At 38.9% G+C, this 23,817-nt stretch overlaps 2 protein-coding genes and 1 long non-coding RNA gene across 4 annotated transcripts in view; 1 reads left to right on the forward strand and 2 right to left on the reverse strand.

Annotated features, from left to right (window-relative positions):
• Nucleotides 1-14,547, reverse strand: part of rnf14 (ring finger protein 14) — a 17,932-nt gene extending 3,385 nt beyond the window's left edge. Inside the window, exons 1-6 of one of the 2 annotated variants that reach the window (XM_085796988.1) lie at nucleotides 14,435-14,547; nucleotides 12,030-12,188; nucleotides 9,900-10,030; nucleotides 6,994-7,222; nucleotides 5,000-5,415; nucleotides 3,533-3,761 (exon numbers count right to left, since the gene is read on the reverse strand). In XM_085796988.1, coding sequence (XP_085653114.1) covers nucleotides 3,533-3,761; nucleotides 5,000-5,415; nucleotides 6,994-7,222; nucleotides 9,900-10,030; nucleotides 12,030-12,180 — 1,156 coding nt within the window. In that variant the 5' untranslated portion in view covers nucleotides 12,181-12,188; nucleotides 14,435-14,547. Of the gene's footprint in view, nucleotides 1-3,532; nucleotides 3,762-4,999; nucleotides 5,416-6,993; nucleotides 7,223-9,899; nucleotides 10,031-12,029; nucleotides 12,189-14,226; nucleotides 14,251-14,434 lie in introns of those variants that run through there. The other variant, XM_085796989.1, reaches the window with a different exon arrangement.
• Nucleotides 4,131-23,817, forward strand: part of LOC146973998 (uncharacterized) — a 127,042-nt gene continuing 107,355 nt past the window's right edge. Inside the window, exon 1 of the long non-coding RNA XR_015037583.1 lies at nucleotides 4,131-4,274. This is a non-coding gene — a long non-coding RNA (uncharacterized LOC146973998). The remainder of the gene's footprint in view (nucleotides 4,275-23,817) is intronic.
• Nucleotides 17,571-23,817, reverse strand: part of LOC146973999 (heat shock 70 kDa protein 4-like) — a 32,180-nt gene continuing 25,933 nt past the window's right edge. The window contains exons 15-19 of the mRNA XM_085796982.1: nucleotides 23,503-23,628; nucleotides 23,140-23,247; nucleotides 19,990-20,109; nucleotides 19,076-19,237; nucleotides 17,571-18,031 (exon numbers count right to left, since the gene is read on the reverse strand). Coding sequence (XP_085653108.1) covers nucleotides 17,783-18,031; nucleotides 19,076-19,237; nucleotides 19,990-20,109; nucleotides 23,140-23,247; nucleotides 23,503-23,628 — 765 coding nt within the window. The 3' untranslated portion in view covers nucleotides 17,571-17,782. The remainder of the gene's footprint in view (nucleotides 18,032-19,075; nucleotides 19,238-19,989; nucleotides 20,110-23,139; nucleotides 23,248-23,502; nucleotides 23,629-23,817) is intronic.

Here is a 23,817-nt window from a genome sequence, read left to right on the forward strand (position 1 = left end):
AATCAATCAATCAATCAATCAGACTTTATTTATAGAGCACTTTTCATACAAAAGATATGTAGCACAAAGTGTTTTACACGATAAAAGCAGACAAAACAAAGCAAAAATAAAAACCCAAAGTAACGCAGATACACGCGTGCGCACACACACACACACACACACACACACACACACACACTTTATAAAGCTTTAAAAGAAGGCAACTGAAGCGCTATCTTACTCTACAATTTGCCGTGAGGAAACACTAGGGACTGGATAAAACAAAATAATTAAATGAAATGATAAAAATAACTAAAATTATACCGGAAATATGCTAAGACTAAAAAGATTAAAAGTAAAAAATGAATACAGAACAAAATACGCTCATTGACCTCTTTTCATAGGTTTAAATATTCTGTGTCTTCTTATTTTGAGTTAAATTGCACATGTTTCAGATGATTTATATCAATTTTTTTTTTTTTGGAACACACTGTAATTTCAATTTGAATATTATGTTATTATTTTACATTTCTTCTCTTTATTTAGACTATTGCTATGGCCATTTGCGGCCATCGAGAGGTTGTGTCCATTCTTGTACTCATTTCTTTCATGTCTGTGTTGATGTCTGTTGTCTTTGTTGTTGTATGTTTGTAGATTGTTGATTGTGTCTTGTCTCTTTTTGGTTTGTAATGTGTATTAGGACCGCCTCGAAAACGAGAGGATTCCTCTCAAGGGGTTTATCCTATTAAATAAAATTTCTGAATGAATGAATGAATAATATTTAATACAGGGATTAAATAAAAAATCGTATTCCTCATCTGCAATGTGTTAAACATGTTACAGGTAATATGACCTGATGTGTAAAAACTCTCCACACAGAACTATTGCTGCTCTTCTCTAATGCAACCATCAAGTTTAAATACTTATATATTTTTTTCCATACTGACTCCAATAATAATAATAATAGTAAGTGAGGAGCCACACAACTGAAAATCTGAAACATAAAATATGTAAAATGCTGCTGAATTATGTTAAACTACATGAGTTTGGTCACATTTATGCTTTACAACAGGCTATTTCAGGTCGGTATGTTCAGGCTATTTAATTAATTTATTCAATATATCCCAGAAGACCTGGCTCCTTGTGTACAATTAATCAACTTTTTATCATGATTTTTTAACTCAAAACTTCTATAATCAAGGAAAAACGATAATTAAGATGGCAGAGAGGAAGCGGAGCGCCGTTCGGCCGACGAGAAAAGTAAGAATAATTTCTCTAGAGTGAGAACATGAGGAGCAAAAACAAACACAGGCTTTACCTCTACATTATAAGACTTTGGTTCATCGCTGCTCAGGCTAAATGAATCAGCAATTAGAAAAACAAACTCATCAAAGTATTCAAATCCTTGAAGCAGCAGCTCTAAATCGCACACAACATCCTTCGACAAGCGACCGATCGCTAGCCGTTTTACCAACATGTGTCGGTTAATTCACAACGCAAATGTTATGAGTCATTTTTGTCTGTTGAGTTTGTTTTTTCCTGGTTCATCAGCTTCCCTTCCTCCGATCTACAAACATCTCATTAATCGTCTCTACGGTTTAAAAATGACGGAAATCTAACTTTAATCCCTGTATATACTGCATCTACATTCAAATCCACTGAAAACTTCAGCATTCAGAAACCAGACAAAGTCATGATAACTTTTCAGAGAAGCAGGTGACTGGTAACAAAGAGGATATTTAAAGGGACAATGAGGAGTTTCTATTTGGTTATAAAAAAAGTCTCATATTAAAGGGATAGTTCACCCTAGAATGATATTTCGCTCATTATCTACTCACCCTCATGTTGACTAAGGGCTGGAAGAAGTTTCAGATTCCTCCGTGGCTTCTCTGAGTTACAGGGGGTCTCGGCATAGCAGTGCATGTCCATATAACGGTTGCAAAGGGACACCGGAGCTCTTCGTAAAAAAACACACACAAAAAAACATCCAAATACCTCCATGATGCTCGTATGTAATGTCTGTCTTGTGCTGAAGCCCCAAATTGCGTAATTGTCCCGAAAAAAATTAAATAAGTCTATATTTTAAGCTTGTTTGTAGCGGAAGCTTCTCGAAGCTCCTCTTCCTGGTCCGTCCAAATCTCGCGTGATTCGCAGTAACCGCACTGACGCCGGCGCAAATCACGCGAGATTTGGACGGACCAGGAAGAGGAGCTTCGAGAAGCTTCCGCTACAAACAAGCTTAAAATATAGACTTATTTAATTTTTTTCGGGACAATTACGCAATTTGGGGCTTCAGCACAAGACGGACATTACATACGAGCATCATGGAGCTCCGGTGTCCCTTTGCAACCGTGATATGGACATGCACTGCTATGCCGAGACCCCCTGTAACTCAGAGAAGCCACGGAGGAATCTGAAACTTCTTCCAGCCCTTAGTCAACATGAGGGTGAGTAGATAATGAGCGAAATATCATTCTAGGGTGAACTATCCCTTTAATGTGGATGAATCTACGTTACCACTTGTTAATGGGCCCATTTTCTATAAATATATGGTTTTGTCTCTATCGTTATTTTGTTATTATTAGTGGTGGTGGACAGTGGCGTGCACTGGGGGGAGGCAAGGGGGGCAGTCGCCCCCCCTAAAGTGCCCTCTTGGAAGCCAAAACGCGTCCTAAAGTGACCTCATGGGGGCCAAAACACGTGCTAAAGTGTCCTCTTGGAGCCAAAACGTGTGCTAAAGTGCCCTCTAGGAGCCAAAACGTGTGCTAAAGTGCCCTCTAGGAGCCAAAACGTGTGCTAAAGTGCCCTCTTGCAGCCAAAACGTGTGCTAAAGTGCCCTCTAGGAGCCAAAACGTGTGCTAAAGTGCCCTCTTGGAGCCAAAACATGTGCTAAAGTGCCCTCTTGGAGCCAAAACATGTGCTAAAGTGCCCTCTTGGAAGCCAAAATGCAAGCTAAAGTGCCCTCTTCAGTGGCGAGAAAGCGCTATGTGCCCTTTTTTTCCCAATCGCCCCTGCCCTTCAAAAAGTCTGTGCACGCCACTGGTGGTGGAAATGCTGGGCGAGCCGACCAGCGTTTCTTTACTTTCGGTTTCGTGGCGAGTCATGAGAATAACGCCGCCGAATCTCCGTTTATGGTGGGAACTACGACGGTATGTGATCGTCTTCCAACCTCTGACTTTAATTCTTGATGAATGAAAACATGAGTCTGTCTTGCAGGTGCTAATGGGGATCCTAATAAAGAAAAGAAAAGAAAAGAAAGAATTTCAAGGTGCGTGCAGAGGCTCATAAATGTAGCGTGAAAACACTTCGCTTTTCCAAAACTCCTCGTTGTCCCTTTAACACTTTATATTTTTGGATTGTGTTAAGGTGAATTAATCAGACCAAGAGGAGGATGAACAGAGAGAACTTGATACTGCAACAGAGAATCAATCAGATCAATGTGTTCATCCTAAACCACAAGTGACTTCCTAATTCCTAACAGACCAAACTTCCTGTCAGCAGCAGCTTCAACCTCCCGTTGTTTCTCCGTGTGTGTTTCTAGAAGCTTCTTCACCTGCTGGGATTTTGCAGTTGGAGACCCCGTGGTATCCCAGCTTGCAGAGCGTGCAGAAGGCGTACTGGCAGGCCGAGCAGATGCCCATGGTGGTGTCGGGCTCCACCATGACGGCCGTGCCGCACGACTGACGGGGGCAGTAGACCACGTCGGCCATGAGGTCCAGAGTGGACTGGAGCAGCAGCCGGTCGTAGCGGGCAAACAGCTCCTCGTCCACCAGCTGCTTCACCTGCAGGACGGAGACAAGAGACAAGAGACAGAGGAGGAAGAAGTTGTTGAAGTGACCGAGTGGGGATTTACTTAAAGAAAACCTGTTATGCTCATTTCTCGGGCTTTTCAACTGAACTGAACTGAACTGAACATTTTTAAAGTGATGGTTCAACATTTTGTCAAATTGGCCCATTGCCATAATAATCCCTATAGTCATTATAGCAGTAGGTTCGTTATAACTTTAATTGTCGGTGCAAGCTATTTTTAGAACGGTGGAGCAGAGCCGTGAGCTGCTCAGAGCTACGCTACGGAGGCTCATGGGATTTCTCGGTTGGTTTCCCTCATCAAACTCATCAAATACACAATCCAACAACTCCAAAAAAACGCTCTGGTGGACAAGTTGTGAGCTGCACATTCACCACGCTATGAGATAATAACACAACGTTACCACACAGAGTTGTTTTAGAGGGAAATTCATGCAAAACCGCTGATGCACGTTGCCTTCAGGGACAGTTTTTCATCAACAGTCTCTGTATTTACCTCTAAAACAACTCTGTCTGTGTCTAGTGATTTTATTCTATTTTACAGTTTAATTCTCTTTCTTATTGTTATCTTTCTCCTATTTCTATCCTGCATTTTATTCTATTCTATTTTATAAAATTTTATTGTTGTTAAAAGTTTATTTATCTGTTTTCTATTGCTATATTTTATTTTTTGTTGTTTTTAATCTTCATGCATTAGTCTCCATGCTTTTTCTTGTTTTACCTCCTATATATATATATATTGTTCAATCAAAATGTAAAGCACTTTGAACGGCATCTATTTGCTTTGAAAGGTGCTATATAAATAAAATTTGATTGATTGATTGATTGATTGATTGATTGATTGATTGATTGATTGATTGATTGATTGATTGATTGATTGATTGATTGATTGATTGATTGATTGATTGTCTGGTAACGTTGTGTTATTATCTCATAGCGTGGTGAATGTGCAGCTCACAACTTGTCCACCAGAGCGTTGTGGAGTTGTTGGATTGTGTATTTGATGAGGGAAACCAAGAAATCCCATAATGAGCCTCCGTAGCGTAGCTCTGAGCAGCTCACGGCTCTGCTCCGTCGTTCTAAAAACACCTTGCACCGACAATTAAAGGTATAACGAACCTATACTGCTATATGACTATAGGGATTATTATGGCAATGGACCAATTTGCCACAATGTTGAACTATCCCTTTAAAGAACAGTCTGCTGTCTCACCTGCAGCGGCGTGGCTAACGAGGTACATTTGGGCTCGGGGCAGTTAAGGCACTGAACGTTGCCGTCCCGTATCTGGATCTGAAAGTACTCGGTCATGCAGGCCTTGCAGTAAACGTGCTGACACTCCTTGAAGCAGAGGCAGCCGGCGCCCAGCTTCTCCACGAAGCAGATGCCGCAGCAGAACACCTTGGCATCGAACGCCCGCTGCCGCTGCGCCTCGTCGAAGTCCAGCAGCTGAGGTAGCAGGTCGGCTCGCGGGTCCATCAGCAGGACGGCTCGCGGGTCCACGACGAGAGACGAAGGAGACGAAGACGAAGACGACAAAGACAAAGACTGCGTTTCAGACTTTTCCTTCTTCACTTTGTCGCTTTTCTTCTCCTCGGCTTTTTCACAGTGACTCCCACACTGAGGCAGAGCTGAGCAGAGGGAGCAAAGTGAGAGAAAAATGGGTTTAAAGTGAATTTAAACCGGTCGACTAGGCAACTAAAACCTTCAGAAACACCAACAGATGTTATGGTTATTGTATATTGCCCGCTTTAAATGATTGTGAATGATTTGTAAGATGTAGGGATGTCACAATTACTTGTTTTCACAATTAAACGACACAATTAATTGATCGTAAAGATTCTTAAAGGGATAGTAGCATTTTTTTTAAAGTGGGGTTGTATGATCTACAAATGGCCCCTAAGTACTTTAATTGCAGTAGAAGACTCTCTGCACTCCTCCCGTTAGCAACGCCAGCCCATAATAGCCCTGCCCAGAGATTTACAACATACATTGTTGTGAATGGACCCAAAGAAACGGCCTATTTTCACGGCCTAAAAGAGGTTTTACCTGAAAAAAAAATACACTGTTCCATTGTTCGCTATAATATAATTTTTTCCAGCCCTTCAAAGTGCAGGAAAAACACAGTTTTTATTTGGACCTAACCAACTCACGTATCCCTCCGCCCAGGGTTAGCGCCCGCCGATCAGCAGTTGGTTAGGTAAACTGTCATCTATACCAAATGTTTATGTTTATTTTAATCATTTTTTGTTTTGTTTTGCTTTTTTTTTTTATTAAAAATGACACGCTAACATTTAAATTCCTACCAATTCAATGTTACGTTAGTTAAATGGACCAGTATCTGAGCATTTACCTTTATTTTGGCTGCACATCTGCCGATATGGTTCCAACATCATCTTTTTTGGGAAGTGACGGTATTTAGGAATCTTTACGATTAAATAATTGTGGCGTTTAATACCGCGATTAATTGTGAAAACAAGTAATCGTGATATCAAAATCTCACTGTAAGAATCAATCAATTTTTTAATGCCTTTGAGAATCGAATTTAATTCCTTTTAATGCCATTTAAGTCCTTAATTTTAGCAAAATACTGTATATTTAATGACTCGCAGAAACCCTGGTTTATAGTTGTGCTGACCTTTAGCTCTGACTGGGACTTTTACAGATCACATGTTGTGTTATTTTAGCTCCTGTTGGTGAATTCAAACAAACATCATTCTGCTACCTACCTGTGTCTGCTGGGTCGGTTTTCCTGCGCTCTCTAATATAAAGTAAAAAGAGTAATGGCCCTAAAACTGACCCTTGCGGGACCCCCTTATCCAGAGTGATGGGGTCGGATATTACTGTACCAAGACGGACAGACTGGACACGTTCTGTTAGGTAGCTTTTAAACCACATTACCATGTTGTTACTAAATCCGATATTTTGGATAATTTTCAGAAGATGACCGTGATCAACAGTATCAAAAGCCTTTCTAAGATCGATAAACAAGGCTAAGCAGACTTTCTTGCTGTCAAGGGCTGATTGTACTTCATCCAGGACTGATGGAGTTGGGTGGACACCAAGGACTCGAATAATTTTGCAAGGGTTGAGAGATTAGAAATGGGTCTATAACTATTTAAATCTGAGGAATCACCTGATTTCAGCAAGGGCATGACAAAAGCTTGCTTCCATAAAACTGGAAATGCCTGTGTGGAGATGCTACCTACCTGTGTCTGCTGGGTCGGTTTTCCTGCGCTCTCCTCCGGCCTTACTCCCTCCTCCTCCTCCTCCTCCTCCTCCTCCTCCTCCTCCTCCTCCTCTGACGACTTCCAGAGGCGACGTGACGCCCAGGAAGTCCAGAGTCTCCTCCTTCAGGAACTGAATCCATGTGAAGAGAACGACGCAGCCCTGGTTCTCCTCCCACAGCTCGTCCAGCTGCCGGCACAGCGAGCTCAGCTGGACGACCGAGGGAAAGGGAAAAAGTGAAGCTGCTGAAGTGATGGAGTGAAGTTTTGTACTTTCATATCTATCTGGGAAATTAAGTGAGAAAAACTAGGGATCGTCTCATATTCAAGGACTCGACAAAAGTGTATTTACAACATAATAATAATACTAGTAATTTGGCCCAGAAAATTATGTTTTGTATAATTTGTCTAAGAAGAAAAGATCCCTGTGTGCTTCATATTGAGAGCTGGTAAACTTGGTCTTCATATTGAGACAGGCAGATGTGTCGGCACAGCAGAAGACAATAGAGTTTGTAATTTATGTGACGTCCAAGAGGTGGAGAATGAAATTCATTTTGTGTTCTACTGTCGTTTCTATGACTTTATAAAACGGAAAGGTGAAATCCGGCGATCTGATTGGTTGTTAACCGTGGTATATTGAGCATATACCACGGCTACTATTCTAAAACCTTATCACAGCGTAAGCTATCACTCCGCGTCAGGCACGTATGACTGGTATGAATGGAAGTTGTTGTCATGTATCCATGACAACGGACTGTTGCAGTCCGTAGTAAAAGACAGCTGATGTTTTTACGATGTTAAAAAACGGACTAAAGTAGTTGACTTCACATGTTTAAGGTGAACTTTCACCTCCGGGGAGGGTTAACAACGGTAGAGGGGACTGAGCAGTGACTTTCATCTGAAAAAAAGCGGAGGAAAAGACGAGATGCAGAGCTAATTTGGAGCTAACGTCTGGAGAGGTGGGACTATTTTTTTCACAGTGAGGCTATTTTATTGGATAATATGTATTTCTGGTTGAATAAAACTACATGAAATTGATTGCGTATCCCTCTTTTATATTGCCTTTATTCGTAACCGTTTTATAAAAGCAATATATCACTCCAGTCCGTGGTATATGCTCATTATACCACTCTAAGGGGGTTGTCGTCCCTCCGCTTCGCGTCGGGCCGAACAACGCCCCTTAGCCGTGGTATAATGAGCATATACCACGGCCTGTCGTGATATATTGCTTAACTATAAGACAAAAACTGTTTAGTAAAGTAGATCCAAATAATGAATTTGTGTGGTTGGACGATGCTGAGAAGTTTTCAGTATTTTTTTTTCAGTACTGAAAATAATCTTAAATGGTTCTTACAGCTTAAGCCAAGTTAAATTTAAGACTTTTTAAGACTTTTTTAAAGCCACTTGAAATGAAATTTAAGACTGACTTCATAATAAACACAAATGCAGAAAAAAGAAAAAAACCCCACATCAATTACATAGGGTTATAGGGACAATTTGACCCACTTTCCTCTGTGATCCAAGGTAAAGTGACTGCTACATGAACATTGGATTGTGTCTCTTTCCAGCTGTCCTTTCAAAATAAATGCATAAAAAGTCCGAAAAAACAAAACAAAACACTGACTCGGGAGCTGGAGGCGGTGAGAGATTTAGCGTTGACGGCCGCCACTAACTTCTCTATGTCGGCTTGTTACCAATTATTTTGAGATTTGAGACTAATTACAATCATAAAATACCACTTACCAAGTGTTAACATTTTTAAGACTTTGAAAAATTGATTTAAGACATTTTAATGCCAATTAAGGCCTTGTTGTTTTTAGATTAATGAATTTAATGCCTTTTAAGACTTTTTAAGGATCCGTAAGAACCCTGAATATGCTCTTTTTTTTTTTTAAAGGTGGGTTTTCAGGCCACATCACGTTTTCTTCTCAGTGTAACATGAACTTCTACAAACGGTACATGTATTGTCTGTTGCATTAATGTTGCTCAGCTACCAGCTGCCATGTAAAAACCAGATTACAGTCAGTCAGCTGTAGAAGTATGTTGTTGTTAACCCAGACAGGAGGGTGTGAGTCCATCAGACTGATAAACAAAGTAAACTTGTTAAAGTCCCACTCCCGCGACCCTTTTTGGTCATTTTAAAACCAGCTCATTAGCAATGCACCTCTGGAGGGTGGGCGGACTGTCAGTTTGCGTCTGCCATTGGTTCACAGCAGTTTGAAGGCAGAAAAGCTCAGAAATGCAATTTTTTCTGCTGATATGTGCTCTAACACAAGAAAAATGCCACAGGAACATGTGAAAAGCTCGAAAAACACGATTTTCATGGAAGGGGGTCTTTAAATACTATTGTGCTGCTTGGGAAAGCCTTCATATTTAAAAGTCAAGGGCAGCTTAATCTGAGATATTTTATACTGTTCATCAAACATCATTATTTGCTGACAAAGAAAATGCCAAAAAACAAGAAAAACAGTGCAGAGATAAAAAAAATAAAAAATAAAAAAAGATGGGAAGTTTTGGCAATATAAAAACTTGGAATGAAGATTTAATATAGTTTAACGTTTTTTTGGGGGGGCTGCTTTAGAGTGAGTTACTTAATCATTTATTTATTTGAGTTACGATATTAATTTATGGTTCGTGTATTAAAAGTTGAGATATGTTTAGATCTATTTCTATGTCCTTGGATATGTGTTTTGTTGTAGTTTTATGTTGAATATGTGTTGTTTTGTGTTTGTTATTAATAAAAATAAAAATAAAAGTTAACTTGGGTTTAAATATGCACATAAAATATTTCATGTTTCAGTTGAGTTTAATCAAATAAAACCCCTTGAATCTTTTGCCATTATAACAGATCATCATATTATTATCATACTGTATGTGTTGTGTCTCACCTGTGCTCTGGTGACCCATTTGGAGCTGAGGGTGAAGATCGGTGATGAAGACGATGGATAATCTGCAGGAAGCTCGAAGTTGAGCACCAGAGGAGGCAGGAAGCTCACGTTGTAGTCGGTCTGCTTCTCTCCTGCAACACACAGACGAGCTGCTGTTAGATATTAGTGTGTCTACATAAAACATGATGTGAATGAGGAAGATCAGTGTTTTTATGTTTATATGAGCGCTATGACTCCTATAAAACTGTATGCACTTATTTTTTCAAGTAGGTTGTTGTGTTATAAGTCATTTCATTAAGACGTGTAACTACCGTGGCCGCTGTTTGTAGTTTTTAATGTGTTTTGTTTTGCATGTTTAGGGAAAAAAACGCAATAAAAATATTCGATCCAATCCAATTTTATTTGTTGAGCACAATAAAGTTAAAGCATCCACAGTGGACCAAAGTGCTGCGCAGAATAATGAATAAAAAGCATCAGAAATAAAAGACATAACAGCTCACATGAGGAATTAAATTACATATAGGAACAAAAAGATTGTGTTTGAAATATCTGAACATTATTGAACAGTGCAGACTTAAATAGCGCTGCAACAATTAAGCCATTAATCAAACAATATTAATCGTCAATTATTTTGATAATCTAATAATCAGTTTGAGTCGTTTTTTAAGAAAAAAAGTCCAAACTCTCTGATTCAGCTTCTTCAATGTGAATATTTCTGGTTTCTTTGTTCCTTTATGACAATAAACTGAGTCTCTCTTTGGTTTGTGGACAAAACAAGACATTTGAGGACGATGTCGTCTGGTGGTTTGAGAAACACTGGTTAATATTGTTCAACATTTTTTAACATTTTATTGACCGATCGTTAGTTGCAGCCCCAGACTTCCAGCATTAATGCTGCCTTCATGTGCTCTGGTACAGATGGTATTTTCCACTTGTGACCTGGTATTTACCAGTGCGTTGTGTTCATGTGCTTTTGTTGTTGTACAGAGAAAATAAAGATGGTGGACACACAGATTCAGACTTGTTACTTGGGTAAAACCATAGATACATGACACGTGCTGCATCTACGTTTATATATCTATGAGGTAAGACAATCTTGGATTCTCTAGTTCATCTCTTACAGCAAGAAGATGAATTATCAAAACTCAGACGGTAAATATTAATATTCATGGAGATTTAGCACTGGCTATTTGGCTAGTTTTTTAAAAGCGTTTTTTTTTTTTTTTTACTGTACATGCAGGCATACATAAAGTGAATAGCTGCTAACTGTTTTCTAAAGGCTTGCCTTGCTCACCATTAACCAATCTTGCATTGCTCGCCGCCATGTTGAAAAGGTCAAAGGTTATTCTCATGAAAACAAGAACCAAAAGATGTGAACACATCACTCCGATTTTAGCATCTCTTCACTGGCTTCCAGTGAAGCAAAGAATTGATTTTAAAATTCTACTTATTGTTTTTAAAGCTCTGAACGGTGCAGCTCCTCCCTACATCTCTGACATGCTCACTGAGTTCACACCAGACAGATCCCTGTGATCATCAAGTAAAGGTCTACTCACTATTCCAAGAATACACTCAAACTCAGCTCATGGTGCCTTCAGTCATTATGGTCCTACTCTTTGGAACTCCCTACCTCACGAACTCAGGTCAGCTACAACAGTATCTTCTTTTAAAAGCAGACTAAAAACATTTCTTTTTTCACAAGCTTTTAGTTTTTAATTGTTGTTTTTTTTTAATTTGCAATATTTCCCTTTTTCCTAACAAGTTTCTTAGTTTTTAAATTGTTTTTAATCTGCAACACTTTCTTCTTATTGTTTTCTTATTGTGTTTTTTCTATACGTATTTTACGAGCTGTAATGTTGTTCTATTTTTGTGAAAGCACATTGAGTTTGCGCTTGTCGCATGAAATGTGCTATATAAATAAAATTGTTGTTGTTGTTGTTATTCTCATCTCGGCAGCTCGGGCATCAAAAAATTCTACGAGTTGCCCAGTGGAAAATACCACATGAGAGGGTGTTCATGTGCACTTTTATATACAGTCTATGGTTCATGTGCACTTTTCACCTCGTCTTTTGGTATTTACCATAATTACCGTAGCACATGAAGGCAGCATAACTCACAGCTGATAGATACCTTTGACAACGATCCTGAAGTCGGGAGGAAGCTCCAGACAGATCTGGATCTCTCCGCCCTGAGCCGACTCCGCTCGGCGGAACTCCTCCTCATCGTAGATACTTGCTAAAGCAAGCAGCTCATCCTCCTGGGCTTCCTTATCCTCCGACATTTACATTCCTGCAGCCACGGAGACAAAGTTAAAGAGAAACACACACTTCTTCTCACCAAACCACATGTCAAAAAAAAACTCTTATCACTGACTCCCTGTTTGTTTCAGAGTTGATTTTAAACTCATTTCAATCACATATGCAGCTCTTAACAACACAGCACATTCACACAGGTCTGATTGGGTTTAAATATTATCTACCAGCTGTTTGTTTTGATTGTGACCAAACTCTGAACTCTGCACAGACCGAGTGGAGAAGCTGTTTTTAATTAACTATAAAACCTGAAACTGTGACTGAGCAGCTCAACCACATTAAACAGGCAACAACCTCTATTACAAAAATAATTTAACACATCTCTCTACCAGGGAGCTGTTAGTAAAGCAACTTTTATTTTGTGTCGTATCAGTTACAGTAATCCTGCTTTAGTTTAGCTCCATCTTTGTTATTTGTCTCTTTCAATTTTAAATTCATTTTAGTGTTGTTTTATGTATTTATATATTTATTGACTCCTACTACTCCCATGAATACATTCCCCATCTGTGCAATAGTTTATTATTTTCTGCCAAACTATCAACACTGTATATATCATATTTATTCTGTTCTTATAAATAACTGCACACATGCTATTGAAATAATTCAGCACATATGTTTGTTGTATATCATTTTATATTTCTATATTTGCATATTTCTAGTATCTATCTATACCTTGTATGCTACAATGCTACTATTACAATTTCCCATATGTGGGATAAAGGAACAGTCTTTGTATTTGTTTGAAAGGTGCAATACAAAGTTAATAACATTTTTATTATTGATAACATTACAGTATCATAAGTCTATAACTATGACTGTATGTTATGTAGCAATGAAAGGATGCAGTTTGTTTCAAGACAGTATGTCAATTAATCAAAACAATGACAAAAGCAGCATTTTACATCCATACCTTATCAGTCACAGTTGATTTTCTTAAATTAAAGTTAAACTAATCATTATCTTAGAGTCACTCTGAGTGAACTGACATCAATAAAGGACAATGTCGTGTTTGTTAATGCTTGCTATTATTTGTGTCACTGTCAAAGCTTTATGTGCTATTTACAGCTGTAGTCGTTTTGTCTGCATGCCAGTGCTGCTCTATAAAAGTTTAAGTGCATAACATATTTTATGATGCTGTGTATTTCAGGTGTAGGTTAATATACACACACCTCAGGAGGCCTGTTGATTGGTTAAAACAAGGTAATTAACGTCAGATTTAGTCACGGATCACCTTCAAACTCTCCTTGTCATGATATTTGAATTAATTAGGCCTATACATCAACACCAGCATCTATGTCGCCTGTCATCATGAGCTGTCTTCATGCCATTAAGTCCATTTAAAAAAATATATATATATATATATATATATATACTCATGTCTTATTTGTTATTATGAGCTTTTATCAGGTTTAATACATTACTTATACATTACTTAGTCTAATTGTTGCCCTTTTTCAGTTTTTAGGTTAGGTTAAATTAGCTTTACTGGCTAACTCTGACTCACTCACAGTTTCTTTTAAACACTGTTGATTATGGCTGCATTGTCCCTGTCAAATAAACCAGTAAGTAACTTAATAACTAAATGTCCAGCTGGAGGTTTTAACCATGGATCTATATATTGAACAGAGTTGTTTCTATCACAGTAATAGAAACACCGGTCTGTCTGTGTGTGTCAGTCAGTTTAACTCAGTAACAAACCTCACTACATCCTTAAAAATCATAATAAAGTTGAATCATCTCGTCTTGGAGCAGCATCAGCCCGGTGTGATCAATAAACCGATCAACCAGAGTGTCTAAACACGAATAATGTAACTTTGTTGTGACATAACATCATGCTACACGGTGGCACCGGGGCTAGCATGCTAACTAGCATCAACTCACTTTACACGTCTTAAACACAGTTTTTATTACATGTCAATTCACCAGTCGTTTTAATTACTATTCATTTAATATAACTAAGTGTTATAGTAACTAATTGTTATTGGTGTTGCCATGTCTGAGGTGAGCTGACACACCTGGCGTTAGCACACAGCTAAGCTACGTGTTAGCCGATGTTAAACAGCGGCTCCTGCTGCTTCACAGACCCGCCCAACAGTCGCTTCTCCTCCGGCCAACAGAGACCGACACCCCCGCTGCTGGACCACCGGTTAAAACTAGGTGAAATACGGTAAAACTAGGTGTAATACGGTGAAATAAAGTGTAAAAAAGCGACGTGTTTCTTACCTTCTCACCGACAACACCGACTAGTAATGACTCCTGCCCTCTGACCGGGTCATGGCCGGGTTGCCAGGTCTGACTGACACACGGCCGACCAATCAGAGCCCAGACCGAGCCCGTCTACAGGCCACGGAGCCGTCAAACTGTTAAAATTTAAAGTAGAACATATTGATGTCTACCTTTTTATTAAAAACAACAACTTTATTGATTAAAAAAGGTTTCCAAAATCGTAAATGTAAAAGTAGCAAAACTAGGCGGAAAAAGTCAAACCTGGCAACACGGCTGTCACTCTATTTACTTAATCCGCCGCTCCCCACTCTGCTGCACTACTTTACTGTTTATGTTATGTGCATTTCCACTTTACTGATCTATTTCCTTACTTCACTTCATTTATTTGCCAATTTTTTTTGTAACTTTGTAGGTTCAGAGGTTAAATACTACATGTATATCCAATAAAAAATGCATTTATGTACTTGCAGAATATGTAGTTTCACTTTTGATATCTGAAGTCAGCCCACTCCACAGTGCTCATAAAAACGTTTTACTTTTAGTTTCTACAGACTGAGGACTTTCACTAGTTTCAGGCTCATTTTCAAAGTAGAATCTGAAAATGGAAAAACACTTTTCCATATACAGTAGTAAAATCTTGTAAAACAGACCAAAATCTACTAATGGAAACAAAAAGTATATATAGCTGCACTACTTTACTGTGTATTTCCACTTTACTGATATATTTCATTATTCCACCTCATTTATTTGCCAGCCTTTGTAACTTTGCAGGTTCAGATGTTAAATACCACATATATATCCAATAAATAATGTATTTATTTTACACAAAGTATATTTATGATTGTCACACAGCAGAGGTCAGCAAAGCTAAACCAAACAGAGTTATGTTCACCATCACTAAGGAAACCAGGAAGTATTCACAGTTGTGAAATTAGAGCCAGAACACTTGTTGTTTCTAAACTTTAGCAGGAGTTATAAGTCGACACTCATAATGAGCAATATTTAATATTTAAAGGCACATTGTCTACACAGCATTTGCATGTGGTGACAACACTGAAACCTACATTCACTGGTCATTACTGATGCGTTCATTCATAATAATGTGCATATATGCATGTAGATAGATAGATAGATAGATAGATAGATAGATAGATAGATAGATAGATAGATAGATAGATAGATAGATAGATAGATAGATAGATAGATAGATAGATAGATAGATAGATAGATAGATAGATAGATATTTAATTGTCATTCACACCATGTGATATAAGGAACGAGATGCAGTACTCATAAGAAAATTCTTATATCAAATGCATTTTTTTTGGACAAGATTTATTTTTGCTTTTTTTTTTTTTTTTGTGACGTGGCGACAACAACGGCACCGAGGAGGTGATTTGTTAGGACCAGCATTCACACTGTTGAGTAGAAAAAAAAACAAATACAAGGCTACCAGAGAACGACCAACAAACAGACCATTTGCTTTTGAATGAGAAAAGCCAAACGATGAAATACTGCATGACAGTAACTCGGAGTATCTAGTCTCAACATACAGTACGATTAAACTCAGCACCTCCTTCCTCTCAAACTAAATACATAATAATAATAATCATCATCATCATCATCCAGCAGTTACAAGTATCTGTAGTGAAAAAAATGCACTATTCGTCATGTACAGTTTGGAAACGATCCGTGTTTGTAGCTTTTCCTTGTTTAGACATACTGCAACATTCGTACAAGTTTATGAATCCTGTGTTTTTACTTAGTTTTTCCTCTACGGAGCCACTTTGCAGTCGTTTGCAGCAGTTTGTCAAAAATAACGGGACATTCCTCTTGGTTTTCGATGTGCTGCTGAATAAAACAATCTTTATAGTATAATGGCCATCAAAGAAACACAGACAAAGAGAAGAGAGAGATAGAGAGAGAAAAGCAGTTTCCATCCCACACTCCCACACAACTTTTTTGTGTCATAAAGAAGTCCATTCAATCAATATTAATAATATCATTATGCAATATATTTTTTCTCTATTCGTCAAAGAAAACGAGAAATAGAAATACCCAGGGGGCAAAATCCCAGTTTTTTGAAAAACGGACACGGAGTGTTGTAAAAGGTTTGACACCAGAAATGATATCTAGGAACTTCAAGGATTAAAACCTGGGTGGACAACCCGGTCAACTAGCTGCTGGAAAGCTACAGGGGCCAAAACCCCTTTCTGGGGTCATTTTGCTGGCGAAATGATGTAAAATGCAAATATTTAGGTACTACAATGGCATAAATAGTCATACAACTATAAAATTTGGCAGAGAGTATCTTGACACATAGGGGGAGGCAGGAAAAAAAGATTCTGGGGTTTGTTGCAACTCGATTTTAAGATATCACCCTCAACATCCCAAAAAAGACCAAAAAAAAGTACTGTTCACCTGACAAATTCTAATGAAAATTATTATTTATATAAAATATCTATGCTTAACATGTATATAGAAAATTCCCTTAATTCATAAGCTTCCATTTGAGTCCCAGATAGCCTTTCTACTAGCTACTGGAAAGCTACAGGCTGTCTCCAAACAATGCAACACCTATTGTGAAAAACTACATGTTAACTGGTATGATCAGAAACCATTCTATTTCTGAACAGATAGATAGAGAAGACCGTTGGTCACAGCAAGTGGGGCTTTGGAGATAGAAAGGCTATCTTGGACTCAAATGGAAGCTTATGAATTAAGGACATTTTCTATATACATGTTAGACATAGATATTCTCCATAAAGTGCTGAAAAATAATAATTTTCATTAGAATTTGTCATGCGAACAGTACTTTTTTTGGTCTTTTTTGGGATGTTGAGGGTGATATCTTAAAATCGAGTTGCAACAAACCCCAGAATCTTTTTTTCATGCCTCCCCCTATGTGTCAAGATACTCTCTGCCAAATTTTATAGTTGTATGACTATTTATGCCATTGTAGTACCTAAATATTTGCATTTACATCATTTTGCCAGCAAAATGACCCCATAAAGGGGTTTTGGCCCCTGTAGCTTTCCAGCAGCTAGTTGACCGGGTTGTCCACCCAGGTTTTAATCCTTGAAGTACCTAGATGTCATTTCTGGTGTCAAACCTTTTTTGCTTTGCCCCCTGGGTAAAATGACATGCCGAGGAGATGGGCCGATGAACAGAAGCAGTGAGAGATGCTGCTGCTGCTGCTGCTGCTGCTGCTGCTGTCTGTGTCTGAGAGAGAAGAGAGAGCGAGGCTACTGTGTCATCAATAACAATCTCATAGGAAACAACAGAATCGGGCGAATAGCAGGACAGACGGAGGTGAAGAAGCTCTGGGGTTTAGTTTAGTTTAGTTTAGTCAATGTCCATCTCTGGGAGCTTGTTCTTCTCTGCCGTTTCCTGTTCCGTCCCCGTCCCCGCTGCTGCTGCCGCTGCTGCTGCTTCAGGATTCGTGGAGGAGGATTTGTCCGGGTTGTTCTGCTGCTGGTTCTGCTCCGTTCCCTCCTGTCCGTTCACCGGTCCGTTCTCCGTCTTCTCCTCTTTCGGAGGCTCCACCTTCGGTTTGGGTTTGGACATGGCCGCGTTGCAGGCCGAGTACAGCTCCTAAAACACAGGGAGAGGAAGACCAAGCAGTCGTTAAGGGGATAGTTCAACATTTTGGCAAATTGGCCCATAATCCCTATAGTCATTATAGCCTTTAATTGTCGGTGCAAGCTGTTTTTAGAACGGTGGAGCAGAGCCGTGAGCTGCTCAGAGCTACGCTACGGAGGCTCATTATGGGATTTCTTGGTTTCCCTCATCAAACTCATCAAATACACAATCCAACAACTCCACAACGCTCTGGTGGACAAGTTGTGAGCTGCACATTCACCACGCTATGAGATAATAACACAACGTTACCACACAGAGTTGTTTTAGAGGGAAATACAGAGACTGTTGATGAAAAACTGTCCCTGAAGGCAACACGCATCAGTGGTTTTACATGAATTTCCCTCTAAAACAACTCTGTCTGGTAACGTTGTGTTATTATCTCATAGCGTGGTGAATGTGCAGCTCACAACTTGTCCACCAGAGCGTTGTGGAGTTGTTGGATTGTGTACACGGGTCTACCGTTTACAAGGCGGCGACGCTGCCGCTCAGCCACCGCAACTAACTACTTGCACATACTGCATCTAGCTCTATATGTAGAGTGTCACTGTCATGGTGAACTACTACAGCAAACAACGGCTGCAGAGAGCCGCCGCCACTGCTGTGAATTATAGAGTTCTTTAGGTGCAATTTGAAAAATGTAATCCAGTTTTTTCAGAGTCTGGTATTGAAACGTATTGAAACTGCATTTTCAAGTCTAAAATGCTCAGTTATGGCGTGGATTAGCAATTTTGCTCCTGAAATGCCTTGTAACAGAGTCATCATTTAAAAAAGTGCATTTTTGGTTTAGGGGGTCTTTAAAACAATTCTGGAAAAAAAGTGGTACAATTTCAAAAAAAAAAAAAAAAAATTCTCAAAAACAATTCTAGAAAAAAAAAGGTAAAATTTCTCAAAAGTGAAAAAAAAAAATCTAGAAAAAGTGGTAAGATTTCTGTAAGAACAGAAAAAAAGTGGGGGAAAAAAAGTGGGAAAAATTTGTGTGTGTGTGTGTGTGTGTACCTTAGTCTTGGCGATGATCTCGTCCACCTTCACCACGGGGTCGAGGGTCAGGTCCTGGCTGTTCTGCTGGTTCATCTTGCTGTTCATCCACATCATGGCCTCGTTCACCTGCTTGTCCACACGCGTCACCTCCAGCTCGTCCAGATGCTCGTACAGCTCGTCCTGTCGGAGGAGAAACAGCTGCTTTAGGACGATTGTCGTTGGATATTGGAGAAGATTTGGTAAAACCTTTAATTTACAGGCCGTTAATTACGTGACAATGTCAAGAAATAACAATTAATTACATAGTAATGTCATGTTTTCCATAAAGGTAAAAGATTACATATGCTTTTCATGCTTTTAATTTTTTGAGAAAGGCCTGAATTTTTCTCCACCAAGTCCTTTGCAATTCAGTTTAAGTTTAGTTTCAGTTTAATTTATTTAACAAGGGTACAATGTACATTAATAAAACATTGTAAAAAAACAAACAAATGTAAATGCACCCGGGTTAGCTAAAATAGCTAGTTTTCATCGCCAGTCCCTCTGCCTGATGATAAAGGGCAACCTTAAAAAATAGCAACAATGAGGTAAAATACCAAAGACACATTCGGTACACATTAATAAATATACATTTGTAAGACAATAACACACATTTGCGATGGCACCAAAATACCAAAGACACAATTGACCGATATTTCTGGGATATACAATACAATACAATACAATACAATAAATCTTTATTATCCACACAATCAATTGGTATTTTCTTGGCGATATTTCTAGACATTATGATACAATTACTTGTTATTTCTTGGCTGTTTCTTGACATTATCATGTAATTAACGGCCTGTAAATTAAAGGGTTACCAAGGATTTTAATGATTAGAATCTAGAAGTGAACTGAAGTCTTTTTTGATGCTCTCTGTGTTCGTTTACCTTTGCCTTGTAAGCTTCGATGATCTTCATGTACATCTGGATTTGTTTTCCCAGATTCTCGAACGCTCTCGGCCGCTCCTCGGCCTCCAGGTATCTCTGACGGATCGGCTGGCCCATTTTCTGTACAGACACAGATCACGTTTAGTCCGTTAATTCAGCCTTTCTCAAAGTGGGTGCCGCGGCACCCTGGGGTGCCGTCTGACTGAGTCAAGGGTGCCGTGAAAAAAATACCTCTTCTGACATTTCATAGAATACATTCTCTTTACATATATGCAAAGGGGCCGTGTCCACTGGACGCCCTTTTAGCGCTCTGGGCGTCTACTTTCCATTCAGATCCTATGGAGCTCGGAAAAAAGCTCTCGGCGCTCTCTGTTTTTTGTCGCGGCACTCAGAGCGCTCAGAGTTTAAATATGCAACTTTTGGAACAGCGCCTATCAAGCGGCTCGGACGTGAGGCGGCTCGTTTCGGCAGCGTTCAGAGAGAGAGAGACAGACAGAGAGAGAGAGAGAGAGAGAGAGAGAGAGGGAGAGAGAGCGCTCCGTGGACACGGCCGTTGGTCACGGGCGCTCAGAGCAGTAGGGGCCGTGTCCACCGGTCACCGGACGCTATGAAAAAAATGCGTAGTACCAGGCTCACGTCTCACATTGATGGTGAGTCACAGCCCCTCCTCTCTCCAGTGGATCTGTGTCCGCTCTGTTCCGACTCCGGTGCGTTTGATGTATAAAAACACTCTGCAGTGACACGGTGGAAATTCTCTGATTGTTGTAACGGAGTCAGAACGGAGCGGAGACGCCGGTGGATGTTCATTTGAATGCGTGCCTGCGCTGCGCGCATGTAGATCTTCTCTCTTCCTCTCACATTGCGGATTATTGTGTGCCTGTGCGTGTGTGTGCATATGTAGGCTACAGAGGCACCTATGCATAACTACTGTACTGTCCCGTCTAAATAAACAGGGCATTTACATTTAGGCTATGCAGTGTCATTTTGAATTATATTTTACACAGGGGTGCCGTGAGATTTTATGCACTTTTGAAAGGTGCCCTGACTGAAAAAAGTTTGAGAAACACTGCGTTAATTAACCAGCTACAGGAAACACTCTTTCCCGACATCAAGTCATAACGAAAGAAACAAATTACTAAGAATGATTATTCTTCTTTTATGAATATTAGTTTTTTTGGGGAATAAACAAGGAATACAGTAAATAAATGTGTCACCAAGAAATCCTGGTAAAAGATCCTGAAAGTATTAAATGTCATGTTGAAACTACGGCTGTCACTCGATTAACAGAACATTAAAGCTAATTTTTTATTAATTTAGACAGAATATTTAAATCGAAATACTGTTTAATACTAATATTTCATTTCATTGGTTTACATACTACACACATGGTTGCACATATTTACAGTACATAATGTACATAGTCACCATAAATGAAAAGGAGCAGGATGAAGAAAAACTTATAGTAGGGGAGACCGGGGACAGTAGCAACAGGGGATGGTTGCAACATGTCATTTTTCTCCAATCAGGAACAAGCTACAGTGATGACACTCACACTGCACATGCTCAGTTGGATTCCCCCCCTTGCAGAGAAAAATCAGTTGAATTCAAAAGATGCTCCAGGATTTATTGCAAAAAAACAGTTTTTGAAGTATGAAAGTATTTTTTTCTTGAGCTTTGTTTTTGCTAAAACTGTTGTCACTCTTTTTGTGATTCTGCTCAAACTTATATGGTTTAAAGGAGTGATATGTTAACTTTAAGATGATATGATTAGCATGTATCAAGAGCGCTTTGTTTAGCGAGCACATGGAGTTTCATCATGGCTGACCGGACGGGGACAGTTGCAACGACTGTTGCAACTGTCCCCTTGCAATATATGAATTTTTTTCACTACAGTGAATACACTATATGAATTTTTTTTTTTACTGTTGTATTGCTAATATTAAAATGATGAGAGAATAAATGACAATGGCAATATAAAAGTTATTCCCTCACAAATTGTTCCATTCATCCTATGTCACTGAAAGTCTTTTTTTTTTCAATTTGAATATTTGACATCTGCACATACAGTAAGGCCTCCTAATCTAGACAAATCTATACTGTAATTGCCATCTGATCAAAGCTGATGAATAAATAACACTATAGAACTTACATTTTTGATAATAATCCTTTTACTAGACATGAAATATATTGTATTTGTAACATGTTGCAACTGTCCCCGGGCCCGGGGTCAGCTGCAACATCTGACTCCTTACACTCAAATGCAAATTGTGAAGAATGTGGGTTCTGTAATCATCTTTTAATTGTGTTGGCTATTAACAGACAAATGTAAGTTTATTGTATAAAAATTTGGTTTGTCTAATACAAACTGTCTCTGAGTAAGAGAGCCAAATGCAAAAAGTGTTGCAACTGTCCCCGGTCTCCCCTACCTGTCCCTCTCTATAGTTATAATTGCATTGGCTTAGTATCAACACCAATATTATACTCTATTTCAAAAAATTAAAGATGATGAAACTATCTTTCCCCTTCTCTTTCTCCTTCTTTTTTGTATCTTTTCTTTTTTAAACATTTTCTTAAACTGAGATAAGGTATACTTGTGCAACTTTTCAGTTCCTTGCTTTGTGAATGTCATAGTTTTAGAAAATACCCATTTGTTTTAAGCTAAACCTTGCAAATGTCTGTTTAAAATCAAGCTTCAGTCTGTTTCAGTCCTCTTCCTCCAGCTTGAACAAGTTCTGTAAATGTTCTGGTAACGATCTGTTCTTTGCTTTAGACATCATTTTTAAGATCTGAAGTTTTATTAAACCTGCAGAAATAAAGAATCTATGTGAGGTTTCATATTTGAATTTAAGTTGAACAGATTTCTACTGAAACCATCACAGTTCTGAGTTCATATTTCTTCTACGCACTAATAAAGATAATTATAAAACTCTGGTCTATTTGTTTAAGTTTCAGCTGAATTTAAAAACCATCATCACGGTTAAATTAATAATCTTATGTGACAATAACGTCTTATATTTACTGCTAAACCACAAACCGCTGCTGGAGAACATCCAACATTATCTTATTAGTTGTTGAACTCCTCTCTCACACTGTCACTGACCAGAATTATAAATTAGAAACTGGTTTTATATCCCATAACTCCCCGTTTACCTTCAGTTCAGCCAGTTTGTCGATGTAAACTTGTTTCTGTTGGTCCTCTCCGTCCTCGTACAGCCAGTTCTCTGTGTCCTCCAGTTTTAAAGAGAACGAATCACGATCCTACAACACCAGCAGGAGGTTTTAATCAAAGTCACATTTCAGCAGATTCAAACCACAGTAAATGTATTAAAAGGTTTTAAAAAGACACACTGGGAGTCAAACTGCTCTGAAGGTTAAGTGTGTGTGTGTGTGTGTGTGTGTGTGTGTGTGTGTGTGTGTGTGTGTGTGTGTGTGTGTGTGTGTGTGTGTGTGTGTTAATAACGTGCGTTACGCTGCCACCTAGAGGACCAAAGTGACGTTACAGTAAAAACTCACAGCTTCGTTGACAAACTTCTCCAGGGCGCCGTGCAGCTTGTCCCTCATGTCGTACACGTACTCCTCCACGTTGTTCTTGGCGTCGTTCCTCTCCTTCTCCAACTTGTCCTGCATGACCATCTTCCCCTGGAGGAGGCAGAGAAATATGAGTTATAGCCGAGTCATTTTTAGATCTACAAAGTAGATTTGTATATTAGATTTTACTTTTCCTATCCTTTTATTTATCCATTTTAATCATTTAGTCTTTAGTCTTCTTAGCCTATTTTATTGTATAATTTTAGATATTTTTTATCATGTCCTTACACTAGAGGTCTT

Source organism: Trachurus japonicus, chromosome 14 (genome assembly GCF_045865225.1).
Source record: "Trachurus japonicus isolate A0001 chromosome 14, Traja_1.0".
Taxonomy (NCBI): Eukaryota; Metazoa; Chordata; class Actinopteri; order Carangiformes; family Carangidae; genus Trachurus; species Trachurus japonicus.